Source organism: Oncorhynchus masou, chromosome 21 (genome assembly GCF_036934945.1).
Source record: "Oncorhynchus masou masou isolate Uvic2021 chromosome 21, UVic_Omas_1.1, whole genome shotgun sequence".
NCBI lineage: Eukaryota > Metazoa > Chordata > Actinopteri > Salmoniformes > Salmonidae > Oncorhynchus > Oncorhynchus masou.
In genome coordinates, this window is record NC_088232.1 from 17,770,296 (window position 1) to 17,796,876 (window position 26,581).

At 44.9% G+C, this 26,581-nt stretch overlaps 1 protein-coding gene across 8 annotated transcripts in view; it reads left to right on the forward strand.

Annotated features, from left to right (window-relative positions):
* Window positions 1-7,514: 7,514 nt before the first annotated feature.
* LOC135507890 (syntaxin-binding protein 5-like) overlaps window positions 7,515-26,581 on the forward strand; it is a 48,174-nt gene continuing 29,107 nt past the window's right edge. For all 8 annotated transcript variants that reach the window (XM_064927638.1, XM_064927641.1, XM_064927640.1 and 5 more), the window contains exons 1-8: window positions 7,515-7,976; window positions 8,779-8,876; window positions 16,973-17,054; window positions 18,602-18,702; window positions 19,934-20,068; window positions 23,026-23,089; window positions 23,205-23,288; window positions 23,706-23,829. In XM_064927638.1, the coding sequence (XP_064783710.1) occupies window positions 7,839-7,976; window positions 8,779-8,876; window positions 16,973-17,054; window positions 18,602-18,702; window positions 19,934-20,068; window positions 23,026-23,089; window positions 23,205-23,288; window positions 23,706-23,829 (826 nt within the window). In that variant the 5' untranslated portion in view covers window positions 7,515-7,838. The remainder of the gene's footprint in view (window positions 7,977-8,778; window positions 8,877-16,972; window positions 17,055-18,601; window positions 18,703-19,933; window positions 20,069-23,025; window positions 23,090-23,204; window positions 23,289-23,705; window positions 23,830-26,581) is intronic.

Genomic DNA, 26,581 nt, shown 5'->3' on the forward strand with positions numbered 1-26,581 from the left:
TATTGTGCGTGTGTGTGTCTGTCTGTCTGTACTACAACTCACCAGAGACGTGGAGGAGGCAGGATGACTGTATGGGTACCACCACGCGCTCCTTTAGATGTTGATGTAATGAACGAACAGCGCCACCAGCAGGTACAGGAAGAGCAGGAACTCAAACAGCAGGCTGCTGTCCAACGGGAGGTCAGGGATCCGTGAGTGACGGACAGGTTCCGGCATGATGAGGGTCGAGAAGGGCGGGGCCGAGAGACCCACACAGTTACTCCTCCTAGATAGAGGGGGACATACAGGTAGAGGTGTTAGTGTGTGTGTTTGTGGTGCAGTGTGAGTTGGCTACAGGAATAAACGTAGGTGTCTGTAGCATGGTCATTTGTGCTCTTGCCAAAGCCATTGCTGTCATTGTCAAGCCAAACATTTGGAATCATCATGAGTGTCAAAGGAGTCGGCATGATGGCACAAACAGACTGGACTCTAAGGCTAAGGTCTGCAGCAGCTAGGAATGTGTGTGTGTGTGTGGGGGGAGACAGAGTGTGCGGAAGAGCATGTTGTGGAGAGAACAGAACAGTGGAAGATATCTCTCCTCTTATCTGTGTTGCCATACATTCTTACCCCTCAGGGGAAATATTTCAGACAAGGTAGTCTCTACTCCCGTCACATTTATCTGACTTACCTAACCTCTGCTATGTTAGAGAAAATGGGAGAGAATATTAAAAGACAGGTACCTTACATCACCGGTTAGAGCGTTGGGCCAGTAACTGAAACGTCGCTGGTTCGAATCCTATAAGTTGCTCTGGATAAGAGCGTCTGCAAGGGGGTCGCATCAAATAGGCCTACACATTTCATTTCCCATGGAATGAGCCTTGCGTAAATATGTGGTGTGTGTGTGTGTGTGTTTGGGGAGGGGATGTCAAGCCTGCTTGTTGTAGTGCATTACTGTATCACGTCTGTGTGTGTGGAACCACTTTTTGGAGAAATGTAATCTGGTCTGATGAAACAAAAATATAACTGTTTGGCCATAATGACCATCGTTATGTTTGGAGGAAAAAGGGGGAGGCTTGCAAGCCGAAGAATAACATCCCAACCGTGAAGCACGGGGTGGCAGCATCATGTTGTGGGGGGTCTTTGCTGCAGGAGGGACCAGTGCAGTCTTCCAAATTGACAATGACCCCATGTCACGCCCTGGTCTGTATTTATTATGTTATTTTCATTTATTGGGTCAGGCCAGGGTGTGACATGGGTTTATTTGTAGTGTGTTTTGTCTTGTGATTGTGTGGGGTGTATAGATTGGTCTGTGGCTGCCTGAGGCGGTTCTCAATCAGAGTCAGGTGATTATCGTTGTCTCTGATTGGGAACCATATTTAGGTAGCCTGGGTTTCACTGTGTGTTTGTGGGTGATTGTTCCTGTCTCTGTGTTTGTTGCACCAGTCAGGGCTGTTTCGGTTTTCGACGTTTGTTGTTTTGTATTGTTCGTGTTCTTCTTCATTAAAGATGTATCGAACGAACCACGTTGCATTTTGGTCCGATCCTTATTCCACCTCTTCGTCAGAGAAGGAGGTAGAAGAAAGCCGTTACAGAATCACCCACCACAAACGGACCAAGCAACGTGTCAACGGGCAGGAGCCACAGGAGAAGCAACAAAGGCAGCAACAGCGATCACAGGACTTCTGGACTTGGGAGGAGAAATTGTTCGGAGAAGGACCCTGGGATCAGCCTGGAGAATATCGCCACCCCAAAGAAGAACTGGAGGCGGAGAGAGCTGAGAGGCGCTGGTATGAGGAGGCAGCGCGGCGACACGGATGGAAGCCCGAGAGTCAGCCCCAAAAATTTCTTGGGGGGAGGCTCAGGGAGAGTGTGGCAGAGTCAGGAGTCAGACCTGAGCCCACTCTCCCTGTTTATCGTGAGGAGCCAAGGAGGAGACCAGAACCGGTGTTGGAGGTGAGCGAAGCAGAGACTGTGAAGGAGTTAATGGGGAAATTGGAGGAGAGAGAAATGAGGGAGTTGCTGTGTTGGTGCTTTTTGGATGGAATTCGCCTGACGGAACGTGTCAGGGATTTGATGGCACCTGTGTCAGCGCTCCATACTCGTCCTGAGGTGCGTGTTAGTCGGCTGGTGAAGTTGGTGCCTGCCTCACGCACCAAGCCTCCTGTGCACATCCCTAGCCTTGCACGTCCTGTGCCAACGCTGCTCTCAAGATCTCCAGTACGCCTTCACGGTCTAGCCCATCCTGTGCCACCTCCACACACCAGCCCTCCGGTGGCAGCTCCCCGCACTAGGCTTCCTGTGCGTGTCCTCGGCCCAGTACCATCAGTGCCAGCACCACGCATCAGGCCTACAGTGCGCCTCGCCTCTCCTGCGCTGCCGGAGCCTCCCGCCTGTTCAGCGCTGTCGAAGCCTTCCTCCTCTACAGCGCTGCTGGAGTCTCCCGCCTGTTCAGCGCTGCCGGAGCCTCCCTCCTCTCCTGTGCTGCTGGAGCCTCCCGCCTGTTTAGCGCTGCCAGAGCCTTCCGCCTCTACAGCGTTGCCGGAGTCTCCTGCCCATTTAGCGCAGCCAGAGCTGCCAGTCTGCATGGAGCAGCCAGTCTGCATGGAGCAGCCAGAGCTGCCAGTCTGCATGGAGCAGCCAGAGCTGCCAGTCTGCATGGAGCAGCCAGAGCTGCCAGTCTGCATGGAGCAGCTAGAGCTGCCAGTCTGCATGGAGCAGCCAGAGCTGCCAGTCTGCATGGAGCAGCCAGAGCTGCCAGTCTGCTTGGAGCAGCCAGAGCTGCCAGTCTGCATGGAGCTGCCAGTCTGCAAGGAGCTGCCAGTCTGCAAGGAGCTGCCAGTCTGCAAGGAGCTGCCAGAGCTGTTAGTCTGCATGGAGCAGCCAGAGCCGCCAGTCAGCATGGAGCAGCCAGAGCCGTCAGTCAGCATGAAGCAGCCAGAGCCGTCAGTCTGCCAGGATCCGCCAGTCAACCAGACTCTTCCAGATCTGCCAGTCAGCCAGACTCTTCCAGATCTCCCAGTCAACCAGACTCTTCCAGATCTCCCAGTCAGCCAGACTCTTCCAGATCCGCCAGTCAGCCAGACTCTTCCAGATCCGCCAGTCAGCCAGACTCTTCCAGATCCGCCAGTCAGTCAGACTCTTCCAGATCCGCCGGTCAGCCAGACTCTTCCAGATCCGCCGGTCAGCCAGACTCTTCCAGATCCGCCGGTCAGCCAGACTCTTCCAGATCCGCCGGTCAGCCAGATTCTTCCATATCCGCCGGTCAGCCAGACTCTTCCAGATCCGCCGGTCAGCCAGACTCTTCCAGATCCGCCGGTCAGCCAGACTCTTCCAGATCCGCCGGTCAGCCAGACTCTTCCAGATCCGCCGGTCAGCCAGACTCTTCCAGATCCGCCGGTCAGCCAGACTCTTCCAGATCCGCCGGTCAGCCAGACTCTTCCAGATCCGCCGGTCAGCCAGACTCTTCCAGATCCGCCGGTCAGCCAGACTCTTCCAGACCCGCCGGTCAGCCAGACTCTTCCAGAATCGCCGGCCAGCCAGGATCTGCCGGATTCAACTCCCTGGCTGGGCTTCCTCTCAGTGCTGGGCTTCCTCTCAATGCTGGGCTTCCTTTCAGTGCTGGGCTTCCTCTCAGTGCTGGGCTTCCTCTGTCCCGAGCTGCCCCTCTGTCCCGAGCTGCCCCTCTGTCCCGAGCTGCCCCTCAGCCCAGTAGGGTTCTGGGTGAGGACTACTAGGCCATGGTCGGCGGCGAGGGTGGACAATCCTAGGACGCGAGGAGGGGGGACTAAGACATTCATAGAGTGGGTTCCACGTCCCGAGCCGGAGCCGCCACCATGGACAGACGCCCACCCGGACCCTCCCTATTGTTTTTGTTGTGCGTCCGGGAGTCCGCACCTTAGGGGGGGGTTCTGTCACGCCCTGGTCTGTATTTATTATGTTATTTTAATTTATTGGGTCAGGCATCATGTTGTGGGGGTGTGGGGGTGCTTTGCTGCAGGAGGGACCAGTGCACTTCACAAAATAGATGGCATCATGAGGTAGGAAAATTATGTGGCTATATTGAAGCAACATCTCAAGACATCAGTCAGGAAGTTAAAGCTTGATCGCAATTGAGTCTTCCAAATTGACAATGACCCCATGTCACGCCCTGGTCTGTATTTATTATGTTATTTTCATTTATTGGGTCAGGCCAGGGTGTGACATGGGTTTATTTGTAGTGTGTTTCGTCTTGTGATTGTGTGGGGTGTATAGATTGGTCTGTGGCTGCCTGAGGCGGTTCTCAATCAGAGTCAGGTGATTATCGTTGTCTCTGATTGGGAACCATAATTAGGTAGCCTGGGTTTCACTGTGTGTTTGTGGGTGATTGTTCCTGTCTCTGTGTTTGTTGCACCAGTCAGGGCTGTTTCGGTTTTCGACGTTTGTTGTTTTGTATTGTTCGTGTTCTTCTTCATTAAAGATGTATCGAACGAACCACGTTGCATTTTGGTCCGATCCTTATTCCACCTCTTCGTCAGAGAAGGAGGTAGAAGAAAGCCGTTACACCCCAAGCATACTTCCAAAGTTGTGTCAAAACGGTTTAAGGACAACAAAGTCAAGGTATTGGAGTGGCCATCACAAAGCCCTGACCTCAATCCTATAGAAAATGTGTGGGCAGAACTGAAACAGCGGGTGCGAGCAAGGAGACCAACAAACCTGACACAATAATATCATCTCTGTCAGGAGAACTTGGCCAAAATGCACAACATTTATTGTGGGAAGCTTGTGGAATGCTAGTGGGAAGCTTGTGGAATGCTACCCCAAATTCTTGACCCAAGTTAAACCATTTAAAGGCAACGCTACCAAATAGTAATTGAGTGTATGTAAACTTCTGACCCACTGGGAATGTGATGAAAGAAATAAAAGCTGAAGTAAACCATTCTCTCTACTATTGTGCTGACATTTCACATTCATAAAATAAAGTGGTGATCCTAACTGACCGAAGACAGGGAATTCTTACTTGGATTAAATGTCAGGAATTTGAAAAACTGAGTTTAAATGTATTTGGCTAAGGTGTATGTAAATTTCCAACTTCAACTGGACATACGGTCTTTGTGGGGACGCCGTCGTCCATGCACTAATTGATGAAGCCGGTGACTGAGGTGGTATACTTCTCAATGCCATTGGATGAATCCCGGAACACATTCTAGTCTGTGCTACCAAAACCGTCCTGTAGCGTAGCATCCGCATCATCTGACCACTTCCGTATTGAGCGAGTTACTGGTACTTCCTGCCTCTGTGTTTGCTTGTATAAGCAGAAACCAGGATAGATGTAACTCGGACAGTTGTTGCCATCATGTACCTCTCCAACAGGTGTGATGTTTGGATGTACCGATCCTGTGCAGGCGTTGTTACACGTGGTCTGCCACTGCGAGGACAATCAGCTGTCCATCCTGTCTCCCTGTAGCGCTGTCTTAGGCGTCTCGCAGTACGGACATTCACGCAGATGAGTAGAGACCCTGGGCATCGTTCTTTTGGTGTTTATAGTCAGTAGAAAGTCCTCTTTAGTGTCCTAAGTTTTCATAATTGTGACCTAAATTGCCTACCGTTTGCAAGCTATTAGTGTCTTAACGACCGTTCCACAGGTACATGTTCATTAATTGTTTATGGTTCAAATCAAAATCAAATCAAATTTTATTTGTCACATACACATGGTTAGCAGATGTTAATGCGAGTGTAGCGAAATGCTTGTGCTTCCAGTTCCGACAATGCAGTAATAACCAACAAGTAATCTAACTAACAATTCCAAAACTAATATCTTATACACAGTATAAGGGGATAAAGAATATGTACGTAAAGATATGAATGGGTGATGGTGCAGAGCAGCATAGGCAAAATACAGTAGATGGTATCGAGTACAGTATATACATATGAGACGAGTATGTAAACAAAGTGGCATAGTTAAAGTGGCTAGTGATACATGTATTACATAAGGATGCAGTAGATGATAGAGTACAGTATATACGTATACATATGAGATGAATAATGTAGGGTATGTAAACTTTATATTAGGTAGCATTGTTTAAAGTGGCTAGTGATATATTTTACATCCTTTCCCATCAATTCCCATTATTGAAGTGGCTGGAGTTGAGTCAGTGTGTTGGCAGCAGCCACTCAATGTTAGTGGTTGCTGTTTAACAGTCTGATGGCCTTGAGATAGAAGCTGTTTTTCAGTCTCTCGGTCCCAGCTTTGATGCACCTGTACTGACCTCGCCTTCTTGAAGTGGCTCGGGTGGGTGTTGTCCTTGATGATCTTTATGGCCTTCCTGTAACATTGGGTGGTGTAGGTGTCCTGGAGGGCAGGTAGTTTGCCCCCGATGATACGTTGTGCAGACCTCACTACCCTCTGGAGAGCCTTACGGTTGTGGGCGGAGCAGTTGCCGTACCAGGCGGTGATACAGCCCGCCAGGATGCTCTCGATTGTGCATCTGTAGAAGTTTGTGAGTGTTTTTGGTGACAAGCCAAATTTCTTCAGCCTCCTGAGGTTGAAGAGGCGCTGCTGCGCCTTCTTCACGATGCTGTCTGTGTGAGTGGACCAATTTAGTTTGTCTGTGATGTGTATGCCGAGGAACTTAAAACTTACTACCCTGTCCACTACTGTTCCATCGATGTGGATAGGGGGGTGTTCCCTCTGCTTTTTCCTGAAGTCCACAATCACCTCCTTAGTTTTGTTGACGTTGAGTGTGAGGTTATTGTCATGACACCACACTCCGAGGGCCCTCACCTCCTCCCTGTAGGCCGTCTCGTTGTTGTTGGTAATCAAGCCTACCACTGTTGTGTCATCCGCAAACTTGATGATTGAGTTGGAGGCGTGCGTTGCCGCGCAGGGAGTACAGGAGAGGGCTCTGGTTCATTGAACAAGCCTTGGGAAACAGTGTTTAAATCCTTTATAATGAAAATCTGTGAATTTATTTGGATTTTTACGAATTATCTTTGAAAGACAGGGTCCTGAAAAAGTGATGTTTCTCTTTTTTTGTTTGTTTATATAAAGTTTTGTTTTTTTATCAAAGTTGCCCGGAGGTCACGTGTTCTACTTATATCAGTACACTCCTAACAACATAACCATTACGAAACTTCAATTCGATCAAATAAACCTCACATACAACAAATAAGCCATTACATGTTTTTGTTGACCAAATTCGACACTTCTGTTGACCTCCATACAAAAACTCCTCGCTTGGTGAGTGTTAAAAAAACGAAACTCCCCCACCTGCCGGAGAAAACATATTATTGGTCCAGTTGTCCATGTAGATTCGCCTCTATTTTCAATGAGTGCTAGCTTTGTCGCTTTGTGACTTTGTCAAGTAAACTCGCTGGATAGGAACATTTATGTGCATACTGTTATCTTATTCAATGATTCATCATTTGTTTAACAACAGTTTCCAAAAATAAAGATTGAACGTCAATTATATGTTTACATACTGTATCCAATGTGTACATCCGGCGTGTTTGCTGCCTCTACCGCGCAGACTCGTCTCTGTGTTTCCGTGTTAGCTAGGCTGGCTAACAGTAGCCTAGCTAGCTGGCTGCCGTCAGCGGAGCTTTTACAATCGACTCTGACTGGATACATGCAATATCGATGGATACAAATAGATTTTCGACAATAATTAATTAATGTGCATATGCTTAAACTGTGTACACGTGAATTGTACTGTTGAGAGTGCAGTGACAACACAATCCGTAACATGCGAGCGAGATTAAGAACAAGATATTAGCCAAGTTTGCGTCTTTAACTAACATCTATCTAGGAAGTGCACCATCCAATTTATGGTGGCTTTGTTGATCCATTTAGTGTGTTTCGTCCTCGTCTGTATTGAGGGAAAATGAAGAAGTTTAATATTAGAAAAGTGCTGGACGGCTTGGCTGCTTCTTCATTTTCCTCTGCATCTCCACAACCGGGAACTAGTCAAAACGATGTGATCCAAGAGACACTACAGTCGGAGCATTTTCAGCTCTGCAAGGTGGGCTACTAACTAGCTACCTGTTTTTGCTGGGAATCATTGAAGTTTACCAGCGAGCGAGTTAGTAGAAGCTGTGTTGACACATTGACAGCGCGTGATTTTTAAATCATTAGTGTCTTACGTTATTTGTGTCTATGCTGACAATGCATTGATTCGGTTCTTGTAACTAGCTAGTATAGGGGGTTGCCATCTATATAACTATAGAATTGCTAGTTGTCAAGATAATCAACTGACTGCCTCTCACAGTCCCGATGTCTGGGATTGCCATTGGCCAAAGCATCAACCACCAGCTAACTAACGTTAACAAGCAAGGTTATGTCATCTGTCTTTAATGTCCTCAACCAACCAGCCATAAATTAAATCTGAATAATCCTCTGGATTATGTCATTAAGTAGCGAACTAAACTGCACTCAAGGAATTTTCTGATTTAATTTCAGTGGAGTTTAGCCTGCTATAATTAGTGATAATGTCACCCAGTGTTGTTGGCTAGCTAGCAAGCTACAGCAGCTATCCAATGATCTGACTGTGACAGGGAACACCTGGCTTGTCAAACGGAATAGCTACTTTCCTAGAAATATTTAGCTTTTTTCTTCTGTGGGAAAGAGAGACTCGTCTAGATATGGATTTAAACTTATCATACATTTTGTATTTAGACGAAAACAATTGCCTCTGAAATGTCACACAGTTTCCTGGACACAACAAAACATGAGATAACATAACATTACTTGATTGAATGTCTGTAAATTGTTTATCTGGAGGTGATCTAACAGCTAATGCAGAATGTGTTCTTTGGCTCCTTCAGACTGTGCGCCATGGCTTCCCTTACCAACCCTCCTCCATGGCCTTTGACCCTGTGCAGAAGATTCTGGCTGTCGGGACTCAGAGCGGAGCTGTGAGACTGTATCTTTTTTTGTCTTTAAATAGGGAACTCAACAAACAGTACTAGCAATCCCAGTGCAATTAGACCTATCTCTGACATTATTAATTTATGACCAGTTTCCCAGACAGGGTTAAGCCTTGTCCAGGATTAAAAAGCATGCTCAATGGAGATTCTCTGTTGATAGTTATATGGGACCTTATATTGGCTTCAGTGTAAGATCCTCAAGTTCAGTAAATTAGGAAATTGTGGTTATAGAGGATTACCCAGTAGTAGCACATGTTTCTCTGAGCAGCAGTCAGGTTCACTATATAGGGAATAGGATGCCGTTTGGGACGCACCCTCAGACTCATTAGTAATATCTCTACCATGACATGATGAGCTGTTCAGCTCTGCTCTGCTGCCATATCCTGGGGAGCCAACCTGGCCCAAGCTCCTCCACTGTGCTGCCTGGTGTATGCCGGCACAGTTCCACCTCATGGCCTAGGCTATGTGCTTTGAACATCTGGTCCTGCTGTGCATGTCTGTCAGACCGTGTGAGAGCGCACACAGCCAAGCTGCTGGCTACATGCTGCAGGCCAGATAGGGTCCCGGTCCTCATTGGTGAAACATAAGCCTTGAGAATAAAATAGCTGTTGGATTTGTACAACTCCCTAAAGGCTCAGTCAGTTAAGCTCGGCTTGGGTAAACGTATTGCTTTGAAGGTCATTCAATGGCATGGCACCAGTTTATATTGTTCTCAGTCTTTTTTTGGCATCATGTCATGCTCTAGTTTAGAAAATGCTCGCTTTGCACAACGCAAAGTAACACAGTCTACTGTATGTCATCAGGAGCATCTCATTGCTCCTTGGTCAGGTCGTTATTGTAAAAGATCATGTGTTCTCAATGACCTTAACTGATTTAAACAAAGCCAATATATGAGCAGCCATTTACCATATGTTTGTTATTTATAGGGATGGGTTGCTCTATTCCTTTGTCAGTCCCAGTCTGTATCCTAGGACCATTGTTTGGTTATAATCCACCTCCTAAAGAACATAAACACACACTCCTCCATGTCTTAGTGGTCTAAAATGGTCTACATTTGATAGATCTGTCTATACTACCACAGTGTTTTCCTCTATATTTCATGGACATTTCCACTACTTATCTAATAGCTTTATTTCTATGACTCTTGGAGACAGGTAGCCTAGATGTCAGTGTTGGGCCAGCAACCCGAAAGGTTGCGGGTGTCAGTACCCAAACCGACAAGGTGAAAATTCTGTCAACGTGTCCTTGAGAAAGACACTTCACCCTAATTTGCTCCAGGGGAACCTTTACTACTGTGTGTGTATATGTGTATGTGGTGTGGTACAGTGCATTCAGAAAGTATTCAGACGCCCTTGACTTTTTCCACATTTTGTTACGTTAGCCTTATATTAAAATAGTTTTCCCCCTTTAATCTACACACAGTACCCCATAATGACAAAGCAAAAACAGGTTTATTTATTTTTTGCTAATGTATTACAAATAAAAAAGAAAAACATTTACATAAGTATTCAGACCCTTTACTCAGTACTTTGTTGAAACACCTTTGCCAGCGATTACAGCCTAGAGTCTTCTTGGATATGACGCTACAATCTTGGCACACCTGTATTTGGGAAGTTTCTCCCATTCTTATCTGCAGATCCTCTCAAGCTCTGCCAGGTTGGATGGGAAGCGTCGCTGCACAGCTATTTTCAGGTCTCTCCAGAGATGTTTGATCGGGTTCAAGTCTGGGCTCTGGCTGGGCCACTCAAGGACATTCAGAGACTTGTCCCAAGCCACTCCTGCGTTGTCTTGACTGTGCTTAGGGTTGTTGTCCTGTTGGAAGGTGAACCTTCGCCTCAGTCTGAGGTCCTGAGCGCAGGTGCAGGTTTTCATCAAGTATCTCTATTTTTGCTCCATTCATCTTTCCCTCTGTTCTGAATCCTCTCCCAGTCCCTGCTGCTGAAAAACATTCCCACAGCATGATGCTGCCACCACCATTCTTCACCGTATGGATGGTGCCAGGTTTCCTCCAGATGTGATACCTGGCATTCAGGCCGAAGAGTTCAATCTTTTTTTCTCCTGGTCTGAGAGTCCTTTAGGTGCCATTTGGCAAACTCCAAGTGGGCTTTCATATGCCTTTTACTGAGGAGTGGGTTCTGTCTGGCCACTCTACCATACAGGCCTGATTGGTGAAGTGCTGCAGAGATAGCTGTCCTTCTGGAAGGTTCTCCTGTCTCCACAGAGGAACTCTGGAGCTCTGTCAGAGTGACCATCGGGTTCTTGGTCACCTGCCTGACCAAGGCCTTTCACCCCCGATTGTTCAGTTTTTTAGCCGGCCGGCCAGCTCTAGGTGGTCTTGGTGGTTCTAAGCTTCTTCAATTTAAGACTGATGGAGGCCACTGTATTCTCTGGGACCTTCAATGCTGCAGGCATTTTTTAGTCCCCGTCCCCAGATCTGTGCCTCGACACAATCCTGTCTCGGACCTCTACGGGCAATTCCTTCCACCTCCTGGCTTGGATTTTTCTCTGACGTGCACTGTCAACTGTGGGACCTTATATCAACAGGTGTGTGCCTTTCCAAATCATGTCCAATCAATTGAATTTACCACAGGTGGACTCCAATCAAGTTGTAGTAACATCTCAAGGATGATCAATGGAAACAGGATGCACCTGATCTCAATTTTATATCTCATAGGAAAGGGTCTGAATACTTATTTATATAAGGTATTTCTGTTTTATTTTTTTAGACATTTTCATGAAAAATCTAAACCTGTTTTCATTTTGTCACTATGGGGTATTGTGTGTACATTGATGAGGAAAATGTTGTATTTAATAAATTATAATAAGGCTTGTAATATAACAAGATGTGGAAAAAGTCAAGGGGTCTGAATACTTTACGAATGCACTGTATATGGCCAATATACCACGGCCAAGAGCTGTTCTTGTGCACGCTGTTGCGGCGTGATATAATGGCCATATATCAAAAACTTGTGAGGTGCCTTATTGCTATTATAAACTGGTTATCAACCTAAATGAAGCACAAAAAAGTAATGTTTTGTTATATCCATTATCAGGCAATCAGCATTCAGGGCTCAAACCACCCAGTTTATAATACTGTTACCGGTTACAGATTCTGAGGCGTTTGACACTAGTTCCTACTTCATAAATGTCAAATAGCAGAAGAGCAAGTTTTTTGCGTGTTGTGTTATATTGTAAGCTGTTTGGTTTTCTATTGAAACACATTATTGTTTGTACATGTCCATGTGATTGAGATATGCAGGTTCTTGTCTTATGATTGTCATCATGTTGTCATCTGATATGAACCCTCATGCTGTTGTGAAATGCTGCAAGGCGAACCACTGTGGTTTACCAATGAGGAAGTGTCTCTTTATCTGTCAGTTGATGGAATAGCCTTTCTCTCTCTGTGGTGTAGCATGCCTGGGTTAAAAGATACTGAACAAAAATATAAACACAACATGTAAAGTGTTGGTTTCATGAGCTGAAATAAAATAAATCCAAGAAATGTTCCACATGCACAAAAAGCTTCTTTCAAATGTGATGCACAACATGTGTGCTTGACGGGTGTGGCATATCAATAAGCTAACTAAACAGTGCAGTTTTTTCACAGAACACAATGCCCCAGATGTCTTAAGTTTGAGGGAGTGTGCAATTAGCATTCTGACTGCAGGAATGTCCACCAGAGCTGTTGCCAGAGAATTTAATGTTAATTTCTCTACCATAAGTTGTCGAATTTGTCAGTACTTCCAAATTGCATCAACCATGCCAGCTCAGGACCTCCACATCTGGCCTCTTCACCAGAGAAACGGATGAAATTGTGGAAACCGTCTCAGGGAAGCTCATTTGCATGCTCATCGTCCTCACCAGGGTCTTGACCTGACTGCAGTTTGGCGTCGTAACTGAATACAGTGGGCAAATGCTCACTTTTGCTGGCATGCTGGAGAAGTGTGATCTTCACGGATTAACCCAGTTTTCAACTGTACAGTGACAGTGAGTATGGCGTCGTGTGGGCTAGCGGTTTGCTAATGTCAACGTTGTGAACAGAGTGCCCCATGGTGGGGTTATGGTATGGGCAGGCATAAGCTATTGTATTTTATTGATGGCAATTTGAATGCACAGAGATACCGTGATGAGATCCTGAGGCCTATTGTTGTGACATTTATCTGCCCCCATCACCTCATGTTTCAGCATGAAAATGCACGGCCCCATGTCGCAAGGATCTGTACACAATTCCTGGAAGCTGAAATGTCCCAGTTCTTCCATGGCCTGCATACTCACTGCCTATTGAGCATATTTGGGATGCTCTGAATCAACGTGTACGTCAGCGTGTTCCAGTTCCTGCCAATATCCAGCAACTTTGCACAGCCATTGAAGAGGATTGTGGCATGTTGTCTCACACAACAGCCTGATCAACTCTATATGAAGGAGATGTGCCATGATGCTGATGGTGGTCACACCAGGTACTGACTGGTTTTCTGATCTACGCCCTTACCTTTTTTTGTAAGGTGTCTGTGACCAACCGATGCATATCTATATTCCCAGTCAAGTGAAATCCATAGATTAGGGCCGAATGAATTTATTTCAATTGACTGATTTCCTTATTTGAACTGTAGTAAAACTCAGTAAAATCTTAGAAATTGTTCCACGTTGCGTTTTTATATTTTTGTTCAATTTGAAATGTTAAAAATGCTTTGAGAGCTTGTTCTAGCCTACCTGAAGTGTCTGATGGGTGGGATTTACAGTTTTGGGTCTATGATATTGGTCTAATTAAGCCAGGCAGACTCAATCAATTACAGATCAAGTATTTCAAATGTTATCAAATAGTATTGGAACCCAAGTCTGCTACTAAGAACAGTGCCTCTCAACTAGAAAGGAGATGCTGATGCTGTCATAGGAACCACATGTGTCTACTTCACTGCCATTGCACTCATCATCAAGTGACTTTATAGCCCTCTGATCAGATGCTATTGTGATGCCTACAGTGGAGGCTGCCTGGTTAATGGCACTCTGTTGGGCTGTAGTGTAACCCCACCTTAGTTTGTTCAAGGCATTCAGAGGTTGTTTGATTATAGCTGTTGTTAATCCTGTTCAAACAGACATTATTTCAGTGTGTCTGTCCAGATCCAAGCTAACGACACAGTAGCAAGTACACGAGTGTACAAAACATTAGGAACATCATCCTTATGCTGCGTTGCATTCCTCAGGGATGCTGGCCCATGTTGACAGCAATGCTTCCCGCAGTTGTGTCAAGTTGAACTGTTAGTGGCATTGAGGTATTATCTTGCTGAAAATGTCAATTTTGGATGCACATGATTGGCAATGATGTCCTGTGGCACTCAAAACGTTGCTCCACTTTTTATCAAGGGGCCCAACGTCTGCCCTGAAAACGCCCCACAACACCACCAGCCTGCAATGTTGACACGCACCATGTTGGATGTACTCATGGTTTTCTCCATACCCGAGTCCTCCCATGGGTGTGAAACAGCAGGAACCGGGATTCATCAGACCAGGCAATGTTTTTCCACTTCAGTGTTTTAGTTCCTTAGCCCACCGCAACCACAGTTTCTTTTTTTTTTCTGAAACTAATGGAACTCTAAGGTTGTCGACTGCCATACCACATTCATGTCAAGGTACGATGAGTTGTGCATTGGGTCTTTGGACACCAATGTTGTACTGGACTGTCAGTTGGCTGACTGGCACTTAAATTCTTTGTCTTTCCCCATTCACCCTCCGAATGGCACACATGCACAATCTATTTCTTAATTGTCTCAAGGCTTGGAAATTGTTATTTAACCTGTCTTCCTCCGCTGCATCAACACTGATTTAAACAGGTGACATCAATAAGGGATCATAGCTTTCATCTGGATTCACCTGGTCAGTCTATCATACACTCAGTGTATACTGTTCTGTTCTACCTGCGGCTATGGAATCCTGACCTGTTCACCAGACGTGCTACCTGTCCCAGACCTGCTGTTTTCAACTCTCTAGAGACAGCAGGAGTGTTTTTTTAAATTTCACCTTTATTTAACCAGGTAGGCTAGTTGAGAACAAGTTCTCATTTGCAACTGCGACCTGGCCAAGATAAAGCATAGCAGTGTGAACAGACAACAGAGAGTTACACATGGAGTAAACAATTAACAAGTCAATAACACAGTAGAAAAAAAGGGGAGTCTATATACATTGTGTGCAAAAGGCATGAGGAGGTAGGCGAATAATTACAATTTTGCAGATTAACAAAACGGATGGCACTGTGATAAACTGCATCCAGTTTGCTGAGTAGAGTGTGTGAAGCAATTTTGTAGATGACATCTCCGAAGTCGAGGATCGGTAGGATAGTCAGTTTTACTAGGGTAAGTTTGGCGGCGTGAGTGAAGGAGGCTTTGTTGCGGAATAGAAAGCCGACTCTTGATTTGATTTTCGATTGGAGATGTTTGATATGAGTCTGGAAGGAGAGTTTACAGTCTAGCCAGACACATAGGTACTTATAGATGTCCACATATTCAAGGTCGGAACCATCCAGGGTGGTGATGCTAGTCGGGCATGCGGGTGCAGGCAGCGATCGGTTGAAAAGCATGCATTTGGTTTTACTAGCGTTTAAGAGCAGTTGGAGGCCACGGAAGGAGTGTTGTATGGCATACTCTTCATGATACTCTTCATGATCGGCTATGAAAAGCCAACTGACATTTACTCCTGAGGTGCTGACTTGCTGCACCCTCGACAACTACTGTGATTATTATTATTTGATCATGCTGGTCATTTATGAACATTTGAACATCTTGGCCATGTTCTGTTATAATCTCCACCCGGCACAGCCAGAAGAAGACTGGCCACCCCTCATAGCCTGGTTCCTCTCTAGGTTTCTTCCTAGGTTTTGGCCTTTCTAGGGAGTTTTTCCTAGCCACTGTGCTTCTACACCTGCATTGCTTGCTGTTTGGGGTTTTAGGCTGGGTTTCTGTACAGCACTTTGAGATATCAGCTGATGTACGAAGGGCTATATAAATACATTTTATTTGATATACAGTACCGCAGGCCTTATCTCTGAGCATGTCTGTCGTCTGGTGCTCTTTTCATTTTCACGACCAGGTACATTAAGGAGGCTTTATAACTTATAAATGCCGCCCTAGCTTAGTTAAACATTCTAACCCCATTAGAAACCAACATATAAGCTTGTTTTATCCTTTTGTTTGTAGACAATGTAATTGTAAACAAACTACAGATTGTCCCTTTAAGTATTTTTACGCTAAATCTAATTTAATCTACAGTCATTTTGAGACTGCTATTGGCTCAATTCCACAGTGAATTATTCCTCACAGGACTGCTCCCATGGTTGCTTGGCAGTTATGTACAGTATATCAGTGGACTTGGGGTCATACGTAGTTTCAGTGTCAGCAGACAGGAAACATCTGACTTGAATGACCCTACAGCTTGCATCCCAAATGGCACCCTATTCCCTATATAGTGTACTACTTTTGACCAGAGCCCTAGTCACAGGTAGTGCACTAGGGAAGAGTGTGCCATTTGGGACACACACAGAGAGAGAGCTGAGACGCCGCAGTAGCCCTGTGCTGCCTGTCTAATTGGCTTCCATACTGATTGATGCATAGAGTTATGAATAAGTAACACTGTCATGGTCTACTGGTTTTTATTTATAACTCCCTCACATGTATTTGGTCTGTCATATGAACATATATAGTTGTTTTGTGGAGCGGAGTCAGTCACTGTTGTTTTAAAAGCCAAGGGAGGCGAGTCTTGACTTCAACTGCTCTTGGGCTCAGGGAAAATACATCATACAGACCCATTGCTGAAGTTGAATGCAACATGGTCTAAGCATAGGAGGATCCCCATGTGCCAGTCGGATACAGTACTACCATGCCTCCCTTTTTAATTACTATATATCTGTATTGTTTTCCTCATTGTTTCCTTGAACCCTGCCAGAATGGGTATTTACACAAAATATTTACACGATGGCTGGTGCGGTATGTGTCTTGCTGGTGACAAATCTAATTTCCCCTGGGGATGTCTATAAACCCAGATGCTGATGATGAATACATGTCCATCTCTCCTGTATGGTCTGTCCCTTGACTGAGCTGTTTAGTTTTGGCCGTGCGGGTGTGGAGTGTTACTGTCAACATGAGAGTGGTGCAGCTGTCATTCAGCTCCAGTTCCTGGTCAACGAGGTGAGTCCCGCTCATAGAGGGGAAACAAAAATGGCAAAGATGTGCCCTGTACCAACAGGGCACATCTTTGCCATTTTTGTTTCCCCTCTATCCAACTCGATTGTCCCGCTCTCCGGCAGCACTCCCCAGGGCTCTGTCTCAACAGTGTTTCCTCAATTCCTTGTGTCCTCTCTGCTCTCAACTTCTCAAAACGCATTTAAGAAGGAGGTCCGAGGGACAGAACCTCCCGATGCGTTTTGAGAAGGAATTCGAAGAGAAAGGACATTATGCAATCGAGGAAATGCTATTGATAAAGTCCTGGATTGAATCATTGCCTTATCCCTTCAGTCCTAGTTAGTCATCCCTTCAGCCCCATTCCTCTTCCATATCATCTGTTTTGATCCTGCTCATTAGCATGCACTACAGTCAGTTAGACAGTATGTAACTCGCCTAGTGGTTCTTACCCAATGTTTTTAAAGGGTAGGTAGCATAAACGTAACCACATTTAACACATGGATTGGTGTCAAAAGTCCCAATGCAAAGTTACAGCTCACTTTTCTATTTTGGGATTTATTACATAAAACCGATCAAAATGTCGGAAAATATTTTTCCAGGTGATTGAAAATAATGTAAACTCCAACAGAAAATAACCAAATGTATCACTTCAAGTTAAACCAAACCGTTTGCGCTCATGACTACCGGTTTCAATTAAATGTTTGCGCTCATGACAACCGGTTTCAATTAAATGTTCGGCCAACTTACAAACCAATACTTTTTGAATGTATTGTTACAAATCGATTTCCAAGCTTGCTAGCCAACTAGCCCTAGATGCTTACTAATGCTAGCCCTAGCAGCCTGCTAACGTTACATTAGCACTGAATGAGTCAGACGGCAAGAAGGCACCGGTGCCTGAAGTGCTGACGGGTTCCCACTAGATAACACAGCCACAAAGTCTGTGAAGAGCATGAGTTGTGGCTTGCGTTAGCCTGCTTGAGTTAGCTGCCGTGCTAGTATAAGAACTCTGTAGCACAGAGTAGATCCTCCATATGACGTTGAGAAATAGTGCATTGTGGGTAGTTCCAGAAATAAGTTAATGTCAAAACCCCAAAACATAACTGTTTGTAGTTATAGGTAACCAGACCGTGACTACTGTTAAGTTACTAAATCTTTGACCACACTGTGTTGTTACTTTGAGTAAAAACGTGTCCTTCCTACCCTTTAATGGACCATGGATCTTTACTAGTGAACGCATTGAGTAAACAGTAATGTAGGCTTTGTGGAGGCAAAACTCTGTAATGGGTTCTTTATTGTATGGACATGATATTATCTGACTCAGCCCAACCTCTGACTCAGCCCTGTCCTGTTAGCATGTTTACTGAAGTTGTGTTCAGTAGGCAGGCAAAAACGAAAGAAAATGTCCAAAATGAAGTGAAACTTGTACTTGTCGAATAAGAGAAACACATTTTTCTAAAACTTTTTGCAACCATGTGCTATTATGAACATGACCCTGTTGGTTCTTTATTAGATGTGTGGAGGTATTATAACCCCTTTATAACCACTATCAACAGGGGGCGCTAGTCAGTGCCTTAGCTGATGACAGCGTTCATCTGTGGAACCTGAGGCAGAAGCAGCCAGCTATCCTGCACACTCTCAAATTCAACAGGGAGAGGTACGTAGGTATAACATGAACAGTGGTCATATTTGAATAGAGCTAAAGCTGTAGCTACATTCAAGTAGGCTAACTTAGATCCATGAGTCAACATATGAAATATTCCCTTTTTAAGTCTTTTCTCTTGTCTTGATTCACCCTCTCTGCGGTTGTGGTTACGTCCAAAATGGCACCCTATTCCCAATATAGTGCACTACGTTTGACCAAGGCCCATCAAAAGTCGCATGCAATCTAGGGAATAGGGTGCAAAGCTGGGACATACTGTGTGTCCAAAATGACTCCTGCTGCTTGTTGAATCTCTCCCGCTTCTCTGTCTGGCCAATAGCCCCTGAACCTGCGTTTTACCATAATAACCAATTTCCGTCTGCTTTTAGTAATGTCATGTTTTATTCTAATGAAAGACTTCGCAAGGCCCAGTGGGTGCGTCTGAAATGGCACCGTCTTCATTTTATAGTGCACTACTTTTGACCAAGGCCCATAGGGCAATAGTGTATCATTTCGGACATAGCCAGTCAGTTTCTTGCTACCAAATAGGAATTCATGCTGCTGTCTCTGTATGCAAATATTACACTGTATTTATTATGGACCCTTTTTGTCACATGAAAGTGGTAGGTTCACCTGTCAAGTTCTGTAGATTATTTGAAATGTCCCTCACCTGGTTAAATAGGTTATTAGGTCCCCCTTTTTAATGTGTATTTAAAATTATTATTATTTTTTTAATTTTACCTTTATTTAGCCAGGCAAGTCAGTTAAGAACACATTCTTATTTTCAATGAGGGCCTGGGAACAATGGGTTAACTGCCTGTTCAGGGGCAGAATGACAGATTTGTACCTTGTCAGCTCGGGGGTTTGAACTCGCAACCTTCCGGTTACTAGTCCAACGCTCTAACCACTAGGTTACCCTGCCGTATATTTTATTGCTTCAGAGAAAGCTATCAGATTGACAGTATTTGACAGGTGAACCTACACTTGATGTAGTTATGTTTCTTGAAGTAACTAAGAAATAATATCCTCTTTCTCATTCACCTTTTTACATTATTCCCTTCCATTTTGACAGGATCATGATCAAATAATCATAATATCTGTATCCGGAAATGGCACCCTATTCCATATATAGTGCACTACTTTTGGCCAGAACATTATGGGCCCTGGTCAAAAGTAGTACACTATATACGGAATAGCATGCCATTTGCGATTCACCTCTTGATTAGTTTTGCCTTTGCCCCTACAGGATCACGTTTTGTCACCTGCCCTTCCAGAGTAAATGGCTGTACATTGGCACAGAGAAAGGAAACATCCACATCGCCAACGTTGAGTCCTTCACACTCTCAGGCTACGTTATCATGTGGAACAAAGCCATCGAACTGTGAGTTTGTCTGTCTGTATTATGCTGTTATCTGCTTAGGTTTCTATGTCTATGTCCCAAATGACATCCTATTCCCTATGGGCTCTCATCAAAAATAGTACACTATACAGGAAATATTGGTGCCATTTGGGACGCAACCTGTGTGTTAGTTAGAAGTCTGTCAAAGACTGTGTTTATTCTTTTGCGCCATTTCTGCCGTGTTATTTTAACTTAGACCAAGGGTCCATGGCCCCTAGGGGCCTGTGGAGGTACTATATATATATATATATATATGTTTCTTTCTAATGATGTCAACTTTATTTTTCAACTCCTAATATTGAGCAAATTACACTCATTGGAGCCAATTACACTCACTGGAGTATCTGACATATGTTTGAAAAAGTACCCGCAAATACTGTAGGCTACCAGTGTGGCAAGTGCTGCTGGTAAGCTTTTTTGACTTGGACATATTTTTTTGCCAACACATGACTAACCTTTGTTTAACCAACAAAACAGATGCTCTTGGAGAAAATGTGCTTGTAGTTACCTTTCTAGCGCATAGGCTGAGTTAAGAGTTTACACGTACTCTTTCAAAATAATGAAAAAAGATTTACCAAATCTCCAAAAGGACTAATTCGAGGCAGAAATTAGTTGGAGCACTCAACAAAAAAAGCAGAGAGTAATAACTTTGTTCAGGATGAGTACAGTTGATTGACATTTCATTACATTACATTTACATTTAAGTCATTTGGCAGACGCTCTTATCCAGAGCGACTTACAAATTGGTGAATTCACCTTATGACATCCAGTGGAACAGCCACTTTACAATAGTGCATCTAAATCATTTAAGGGGGGGGTGAGAAGGATTACTTTATCCTATCCTAGGTATTCCTTAAAGAGGTGGGGTTTCAGGTGTCTCCGGAAGGTGGTGATTGACTCCGCTGTCCTGGCGTCGTGAGGGAGTTTGTTCCACCATTGGGGGGCCAGAGCAGCGAACAGTTTTGACTGGGCTGAGCGGGAACTGTACTTCCTCAGTGGTAGGGAGGCGAGCAGGCCAGAGGTGGATGAACGCAGTGCCCTTGTTTGGGTGTAGGACCTGATCAGAGCCTGGAGGTACTGCGGTGCCGTTCCCCTCACAGCTCCGTAGGCAAGCACCATGGTCTTGTAGCGGATGCGAGCTTCAACTGGAAGCCAGTGGAGAGCGGAGGAGCGGGGTGACGTGAGAGAACTTGGGAAGGTTGAACACCAGACGGGCTGTGGCGTTCTGGATGAGTTGTAGGGGTTTAATGGCACAGGCAGGGAGCCCAGCCAACAGCGAGTTGCAGTAATCCAGACCTGGAACTCCACGTGGGTCGTGCGCGCTGGGACCACCAGATTAGGGTGGCCGCGGCCATGCGGTGTGGAGCGTTTGTATGGTCTGTGCAGAGAGGCGAGAACAGGGATAGATAGACACATAGTTGACAGGCTACAGAAGAGGCTACGCTAATGCAAAGGAGATTGGAATGACAAGTGGACTACACGTCTCGAATGTTCAGAAAGTTAAGCTTACGTAGCAAGAATCTTATTGACTAAAATTATTGAAATGATGCAGTACTGCTGGAGTAGGCTAGCTGGCAGTGGCTGCGTTGTTGACTTTGTAGGCTAGCTGGCAGTGGCTGCGTTGTTGACACTACACTAATCAAGTCGTTCCGTTGAGTGTAATAGTTTCTACAGTGCTGCAATTCGGGGGCTAGCTGGCTAGCTAGCAGTGCTGATTACGTTACGTTACGTTAAAAGAACGACAATAGCTGGCTAGCTAACCTAGAAAATCGCTCTAGACTACACAATTGTCTTTGATACAAAGACGGCTATGAAGCTAGCTAGCTACGATCAAAGAAATCAAACCGTTGTACTGTAATGAAGTGAAATGAAAATGTGATACTACCTGTGGAGCGAAGCGGAATGTTGACCGGGTTGTTGAAGTTCTATTCGGTAGACGTTGGCTAGCTGTTGGCTAGCTAGCTAGCAGTATCTCCTACGTTAAGGACGACAAATAGCTGGCTAGCTAACCTCGGTAAATTAAGATAATCACTCTAAGTCTACACACTCTAAACTACACAATTATCTTGGATACGAAGACAGCAAAGACAACTATGTAGCTAGCTAACACTACACTAATCAAGTCGTTCAGTTGAGTGTAATAGTTTCTACAGTGCTGGTATTCGGTAGACGGTGGACGTTAGCTAGCTGCTGGGCAGATAGCAGTGTAGACTACGTTAGGACGACGAAATACGATAATTACGCAATTATCTTTGATACAAAGACGGCTATGTAGCTAGCTAAGAAGAAATTGCTAAGATTAGACAAATCAAACCGTTGTACTATAATGAAATGTAATGAAAAGTTATGCTACCTGCGGACCGAAGTGTAGATTCGACGTCAAGCTGACGTGTTCTTTAGTGTCAAAGTCAGTCACCTGTACTCATCCTGAACAATGGATTAAAGTGAGTTAAAATGAATTATTCTCTGCCTTTTTTCTTGAGTGCTCCAACTCTTTTCTGCCTCAAATGAGTCATTTTGGAAGTTTTTCTTGGTAAGCCCTTTTCGTGACTTTTGTCATTGTTGTTGAGCACCCCTCCTTTCCTTTGTTTGGTGAGGTGTGAAAGCCCACCTGAACTCTTATCTCCCAAATCTATTCATTTTAATATGTTGATTACTTCTCCTTGCCTTTATCATTCACCTGATGATAAGACAAGACGTGGTATTTCTTCCCCCCACTAACGTACAATGGGGGTCCCTGGGTTTGCCTGGGAGGGGGTTGAAGACCCCTGCCTTAGACTATTCATTTCCTTGACAGCTGGGAAAGTTGGAATGTAAACCAGGAAGAAGAATTTAGTGACGTAAGAATCTTACATTCATTGTTTGAATGAAACAGTCAGTAGAAGCCAGGCATGTTAGGAGTGAGCCTGTTCCCTCCATCTCCCCCTGTTCCTCCTTAGGTCCTCCAAGTCACACCCTGGGCCTGTGGTCCACATCAGTGATAACCCTATGGACGAGGGAAAGGTAGGAACTTTCCAAAGAACATTAATTTATTAATTCCAGAGCTTCACAACATTACTGATTATTTACAACATGCTACTTAAAATCCAATTTTCAAAATGTTTTGTTATTTTGGCAGATTTTGATTGGATTTGAATGTGGGACTGTTGTGTTGTGGGACCTGAAATGCAAAAAAGCTGACTACCGCTACAGTTATGATGAGGTAAGGCATTTTTCTGTGGCTGTTGGTTCCTTTGGGGACTGACTGGGGAGAGGGGGAGTTACGTTTAAATATGAAATGCACAGTGAACAATGTTGTTCATGATTTGTCGTACTACATTATTGATATTCATTGCTTAAGTTTGTATTGGGGCTTGATGTTGATGCTCAATTCAACGTAATTATTGGAAAGTACCAATGGATATGGAAGACATGTATATTTTTGTGATTTCTGACTGATTATGTAACAATAGTTTGGAAAAATAAGATGTTAGCCTTTTCTAAATGTCATGAGTCATCCACACCACAACATGCTGTTATTATTTCCCTCAAAGTTAATGTACACTAATGAAGCAGCCACTCTGTGTTTATTCCTCGCTCTGTGTTTATTCCTCTCTCTGTGTTTTCTCTTCTCCTCCAGGCTATCCACTCGGTAGCCTGGCACCACGAGGGCAAACAGTTCACCTGCAGCCACTCAGATGGAACTCTGACTACATGGAACGTACGCGTCCCTGCCAAGCCTACAATCACCATCACACCACACGGTACGTTCTGTTGTACACACAGACAAACCATCAAGGGTCTCAATGCAACTTAGGGGGGAAAAATGATGGATGGAAACAGCACAACATAGGGAAGCCACTCTTATTTGCACAGCTCCCCAACAGATCCACAGTTGACGCAATCTCTATTGCACTTTTACAATGTACTTTTCCACCTGGACAAATGGAACATCTACGTGAGAATGCTGTTCGTTGACTACAGCTCAACATTTAACTCCATAGTACCCTCCAAGCTCATCACTCAGCTAAGGACCCCGGGACTGAACATCTCCCCCTCAACTGGATCCTGGACTTCCTGACAGGCAGCCCCCAGGTGGTGAGGGTAGGCAACAACATATCTGCCACTCTGACCCTCAAAACAGGGGCCCCTCAGGGCTGCGTGCTTAGTTCCCTCCTGTACTCCCTGTTCATCCACGACTGTGTGGCCATGCACGACTCCAACGCCATCATTATATTTGATGACGACACAACGGCGGTAGGCCTGATCACCAAAGACAATGAGACTGCCTATAGGGAGGATGTCAGAGACCTGACAGTGTGGTGCCATGACAACAACCTCTCCCTCAACGTGAGCAAGAAAAAGGAGCTGATAGTGGACTACAGGAACAGGAGGGCCAAGCACACTCCCATTCACATCGACGGAGCTGTAGTGGAGCGGGTCGAGAGCTTTAAGTTCCTTGGTGTCCACATCACTAGGGACCTATCATGGTCCAAACTAGAGGTCGACAGATTTTGATTTTTCAACGCCGATACCGTTTATTGGAAGACCAAAGAAAGCCAATACCGATTAATCGGACAATTTTTTTTTTAATTTTTTTTTTTTTGTAATAATGATAATTGCAACAATACTGAATGAACACTTATTTTAACTTAATATAATACATAATTTAAAATCTATTTAGCCTCAAATAAATAAGGAAACATGCTCAATTTGGTTTAAATAATGCAAAAACAAAGTGTTGGAGAAGTAAAAGTGCAATATTTGCCATGTAAAAAAGCTAACGTTTGAGTTCCTTGCTCAGAACACGAGAACATATGAAAGTTCCTTTTAACATGAGACTTCAATATTTCAAGGTAAGAGGCTTTAGGTTGTAGTTAATATAGTATTTATAGGACTATTTCTCTATATCATTTGTATTTAATATACCTTTATTTATTGGATGTTCTTATAGGCACTATAGTCATCAAATCAAATGTATTTATATAGCCCTTCGTACATCAGCTGATATCTCAAAGTACTGTACAGAAACCCAGTCTAAAACCCCAAACAGCAAGCAATGCAGGTGTAGAAGCACGGTGGCTAGGAAAAACTCCCGAGAAAGGCCAAAACCTAGGAAGAAACCTAGAGAAGAACCAGGCTATGTGGGGTGGCCAGTCCTCTTCTGGCTGTGCCGGTTGGAGATTATAACAGAACAAGGCCAAGATGTTCAAATGTTCATAAAATGACCAGCATGGTCCAATAATAATAAGGCAGAACAGTTGAAACTGGAGCAGCAGCACGGCCAGGTGGACTGGGGACAGCAAAGAGTCATCATGTCAGGTAGTCCTGAGGCATGGTCCTAGGGCTCAGGTCCTCCGAGAGAGAGAAAGAGAGAATTAGAGAGAGCACACTTAAATTCACACAGGACACTGAATAAGACAGGAGAAGTACTCCAGATATAACAAACTGACCCTAGCCCCCCGACACATAAACTACTGCAGCATAAATACTGGAGGCTGAGACAGGAGGGGTCAGGAGACACTGTGGCCCCATCCGAGGACACCCCCGGACAGGGCCAAACAGGAAGGATTTAACCCCACCCACTTTGCCAAAGCACAGCCCCCACACCACTAGAGGGAAAGCTTCAACCACCAACTTACCTTCTTGAGATGAGGCTGAGTATAGCCCACAAAGCTCTCTGCCACGGCACAACCCAAGGGGGGGCGCCAACCCAGACAGGATGACCACATCAGTGACCTAACCCACTCAGGTGACGCACCCCTCCCAGGGACGGTATGAGAGAGCCCCAGTAAGCCAGTGACTCAGCCCCTGCAATAGGGTTAGAGGCAGAGAATCCCAGTGGAAAGAGGGGAACCGGCCAGGCAGAGACAGCAAGGGCGGTTCGTTGCTCCAGAGCCTTTCCGTTCACCTTCCCACTCCTGGGCCAGACTACACTCAATCATATGACCCACTGAAGAGATGAGTCTTCAGTAGAGACTTAAAGGTTGAGACCGAGTTTGCGTCCCTGACATGGGTAGGCAGACCGTTCCATAAAAATTGAGCTCTATAGGAGAAAGCCCTGCCTCCAGCTGTTTGCTTAGAAATTCTAGGGACAATTAGGAGGCCTGCGTCTTGTGACCGTAGCGTACGTGTAGGTATGTACGGTAGGACCAAATAAGAGAGATAGGTAGGAGCAAGCCCATGTAATGCTTTGTAGGTTAGCAGTAAAACCTTGAAATCAGCCCTTGCTTTGACAGGAAGCCAGTGTAGGGAGGCTAGCACTGGAGTAATATGATCAATTTTTTTGGTTCTAGTCAGGATTCTAGCAGCCATATTTAGCACTAACTGAAGTTTATTCAGTGCTTTATCCGGGTAGCCGGAAAGTAGAGCATTACAGTAGTCTAACCTAGAAGTAACAAAAGCATGGATTAATTTTTCTGCATAATTTTTGGACAGAAAGTTTCTGATTTTTGCAATGTTACGTAGATGGAAAAAAGCTGTTCTTGAAATGGACTTGATATGTTCTTCAAAAGA